This window comes from Papaver somniferum, chromosome 8 (assembly GCF_003573695.1).
Source record: "Papaver somniferum cultivar HN1 chromosome 8, ASM357369v1, whole genome shotgun sequence".
NCBI classification, from domain to species: domain Eukaryota; kingdom Viridiplantae; phylum Streptophyta; class Magnoliopsida; order Ranunculales; family Papaveraceae; genus Papaver; species Papaver somniferum.
Window position 1 is genome coordinate 22,567,538 of NC_039365.1, and position 4,352 is coordinate 22,571,889.

The following is a 4,352-nucleotide window of genomic DNA, read 5'->3' on the forward strand; positions in this document are numbered from 1 at the left end:
TTCATCAACTCTTGATTTCTGCTTCTCTGGACCTCCTCTCGACCCCAAACTCTCGACACCCTCTCTAGTAGACCCAAAGAGCCTATTTATACCCAACAACAACTCCAAATCTCGCCAATAACTCCAATATAATTCTTCATTATGCGGGCAGTGAATAACAATATTTTCCGAATATTTTCTTACCAAACTTGGAATTTCTTGCGTAAACTTCCTCCCTCCACGCTCCAAATCGATTCTTCACGACCCAAAGTGATGCTCGAGCCATTCCACATCATCAGAACACGTCCATAACTCTCCATGACGCGTGATTATCATCCTCCAGTGCATGCTTGCCCTGTTTTGAACTCGAGAATCAAAACACGTATTCCAGCCAAATTTGATCGAAACCACCACCCAAACTTTGTTCCTTATGCCAAATCACATCTTTCTGCCAATTTTCAGCGATTGAATCGCACACTAACCCATTCATTTTGACAATCAAAATTCTGCCAGTTGAAAACTTCATTTCCCGCCAAAAACACAAATTCAAATTGTTGAAGAAGGTGCCCCTTATCCAGAGTGCTGGGGTGCGAATATCAATTGGGGTGGAAATAGTAATTTTTCTGGGTTCCTCCGGGACATTTCTGGGGTGCCTACGGTACATTTATCCGGGGTGTAAAACACTGCTTTTTGAGCCCATTTCGCCGCAAGGGCTTATTTCTCTAAAATTTCCTACAAGAACACAAAATAACACAATAAGTACTTAATCGAGTCTAACAATACATAACATTGAGAACAAAATAGACACATAAATGCGTCTATCAATTTACCACATTGACTTCTATATCACCACTCGGTTGCAACGACTCATTTGCATCATCAAGGCTACACAAATGTTCGCGTCCTTGTTGATTATATTAAAAGGACATACATGACATGACAACCCAGTAGCGTCATTTCTTTGAGTATTCCCTTATTCCTAACTAAAATGCTTAAAATACTCTCCCAGAGTATGTTATGTTGTTGCTAAAAACCATTGATAGGATCAAGCGTAAATGTCAGGTAACCTCTATAAATAGCTTTATCTTTATCCATGCTATAATTTGGAACGAGAACTTTTGGTTATGAAATATTTTTTGTTGAGGTATTTTGTGTTTGTGTTCAATTGGACATTTTTGGGGCATTCTTTTTCTTATGATTTAGAGATGGGTACTCTGTAGAGATTAAGAGTTTCAGATCGAAAATGAAACTATAAGAAATTTTGAATATAGAAGGTGTGATCATAAGATGACCATCTCAATCATAGAATTTATAGGAAAAAAAATTAGAGTCAACGGTTGAATTAGCGGTTATTGGCGATCGTAAAAGGCCGGCCATCTCAATCTGAGACAATGATGGTCTCAACCAGAACTGAGCCTCGGCCTTCCCTTGGCCGATCGGTTGAAGTTGATTCGATCATCGACTTAACTTGAGACGGAATGGGCAAATGCTCGGATTGGCCATCCAATTTAATCAGTTGCCTATCCCACTCGAGGTTGAAATGGATAAATTTTCCCGACCACTGGAATTACTTTTAGTGGTAGAAGTTGTAATCTGGCCACCAATGAACACTTTCATTAATTTAAGAGTGTTTTTTTCTAGGAAGATCTTGCAAAACCATTCGAGCATTCACCTCTATCGAATACTACAAACTTAACCTCAAACCATGGCGACGTTCTCTAAATTAGCCATAATATTAGGGGTGTCATTTTTCTGATTTAAGTCTTGGGCTACTGTTGAACTGAGGTTTTAGCATCTTAGTTTGGACCTGGTCACTGCCGCGGATACCCTGACCTGACCTGATCTGGTCACCGGGAGCATGCTGTGAAATTTGTGATGGATATATGTCAATCGAAAATCTGAAGGAAGTTTCATGGACTGCCGCCAGAACAATAAGTCATGAACAAAATGTCATATTCTTCCTGCAAGAAAAATTATGTAGGATTTTGTCAATAAAAGTCAAAGAGTTGAAGTCAAGTTATCCTTCGCCAACCTAATATCCAGTGTATGTTAGAAAACCTTCGTTAGATATTTCAAGAAATCTCATAATCCAACACAGATAATCAAAATCTTTTATCTTTATTGCTAGAACTAAATTGAAAAAAGTAACCAATGAATTGACTTAAAAAAAAAAGAACATTGAACTTCTAGAATTGGACTAGTTCATGCCTTGGATTAGTTGAAAGTACATTTTAAAAGATTTTAATATGTTGATGGCATTGTATATATAGAGCTAACTCTGAGACTCTAAAACCGCATCATTCATCACTTCTTATTCCATATCCAGATATACAAGAAATTAATCCAACACGCACACTAAATATGATGATGAGTTCATCTCATATTCTCCCCTTACTTACATTCCTTGTATTAGTGTTCTTCTCAAGTGGTTCTAGGGCAGCTAATAATTCACTTAATGGAGATTTTCTACAATGCATTAAGAAGAATGAGTACTCTTCGATTCCAATCCCAATTTTTACACCTGATGATTCTTCATTTACAACTATCTTTCGGTCTTCGGCTCGAAACCTTAGATTTCTAACACCCAACTCAACACAAACACCTCTGTTTATAATTACACCAACCCATGAATCTCATGTTCAATCATCTGTAGTTTGTAGTCAAAAACATGGGTTTGATCTTAAAGTACGAAGTGGTGGTCATGACGTCGAAGGTTTATCTTATGTATCTGATACGCCGTACGTATTAGTCGACTTAATCAATTTTCGCGACATAACTGTAAATCTACAAGAAAAGACTGCATGGATTCAAGCTGGTGCTTCACTTGGGGAAGTTTATTATCAAGCTGCAAACAAGAGCAACAACACCCTTGGATTTCCGGCAGGGTTTTGTCCTACTGTAGGTGTTGCTGGACACATTAGCGGAGGTGGGTTTGGTGCCTTGGTACGAAAATATGGCCTTGCGTCAGACCAGGTCATTGATGCCCGCATTGTCACCGTTGACGGCAAAATTTACACCAGAGAAACCATGGGCAAAGATCTGTATTGGGCTATTAGAGGAGGTGGTGCTAATAACTTCGGAGTGCTTCTTTCCTGGAAGGTCAAGTTGGTTCCTGTCACACCTGTCGTGACTGTTGCTACGATCAGCAGAACGTTAGAACAAGGTGCAACGGACCTAGTTCATAAGTGGCAATTTGTTGCTGACAGACTCCACGAGAACGTCTACATTGGGCTCACATTTTCAGTCGCTAACTCTAGCCGAGCAGGAGGAAAAACTGTATCAGTTCAATTCGCGTTCTTGTTCTTAGGAGGCAGTGACAGACTTCTTGAACTCATGGAAGAGAGCTTCCCTGAACTGGGTTTGAAACGCAATGAAACTACTGAAATGAAATGGGTTGAATCTCATGTATACTTCTACGCACGAGGTAGACCAATCGAGCTATTATGGGATAGAGATCATGCAACAAAGAGTTTCCTAAAAATAAAAGCTGATTACGTGCGTGCACCAATATCAAAATCTGGTCTAGAAGCGATTTGGCGAAGGTTTGTGGGAGGAGATTCACCGGCAATGTTATGGACTCCTTTTGGTGGTAGAATGAACGAGATTTCGGAATCTGAAACTCCTTACCCACATAGAGCTGGAAATATTTACAACATTATGTACGTCGGAAATTGGATGAATGAAACTGAATCAGAGAAGCAGATTGATTGGATGAGAAGGTTTTACAACTCCATGGCTCGTTATGTTTCCAAGAATCCAAGATCAGCATATGTCAACTACAAAGATCTCGACTTGGGGGTTAACGGTAACAACGTTAGCGAGGCGGTGAGGTATGTACAAGCAAGATCATGGGGTAGAAAATACTTCAAAAGTAACTTTGAAAGATTAGTCAAAGTTAAGAGCATGGTTGATCCTGGTAATTTCTTCAAGAACAAACAAAGTATTCCTCCTGTTAGTACTTGGGGCAAGCAGTAGAAGAATATCATCGACGAACTTACCTTGACTACTTATCCATATACCAGATTGTTATTAGCTTATGAGTATATATATATATATTTTGGAATAATTAATACGGTACAGTTCATATATAAGCTGCATTTGTATTTCTTCTTTTTTATGTAATAAACTTTGAAAGAGTTGATTAGATCTTTCAAATTTTCTTTGTATTGGTTTTATACTTTTATTTTATTTTATTTTATATATGATTTGATTACTTATGTTGAACCCAAGCAGTAAATTAAGATTTTGTGTTTAGTTACAAGTTAAAATCAAAGACTTTACGTTCTATTTTCAAAGTCTAAAGAAAAATAGTCTAATGTTGTTGATGTGGCCAAAATATTTTACGGTATTATGACGTAAAGTACAGCTCGTTG

At 38.2% G+C, this 4,352-nt stretch overlaps 1 protein-coding gene across 1 annotated transcript; it reads left to right on the forward strand.

Annotated features, from left to right (window-relative positions):
- Positions 1-2,272: 2,272 nt before the first annotated feature.
- Positions 2,273-4,145, forward strand: LOC113303200 (berberine bridge enzyme-like 8). Its single transcript, XM_026552225.1, has one exon. It carries the CDS (start codon positions 2,341-2,343, stop codon positions 3,952-3,954), a length of 1,614 nt encoding a protein of 537 aa, XP_026408010.1. The 5' UTR covers positions 2,273-2,340; the 3' UTR covers positions 3,955-4,145.
- The last annotated feature ends 207 nt before the right edge of the window (positions 4,146-4,352 follow it).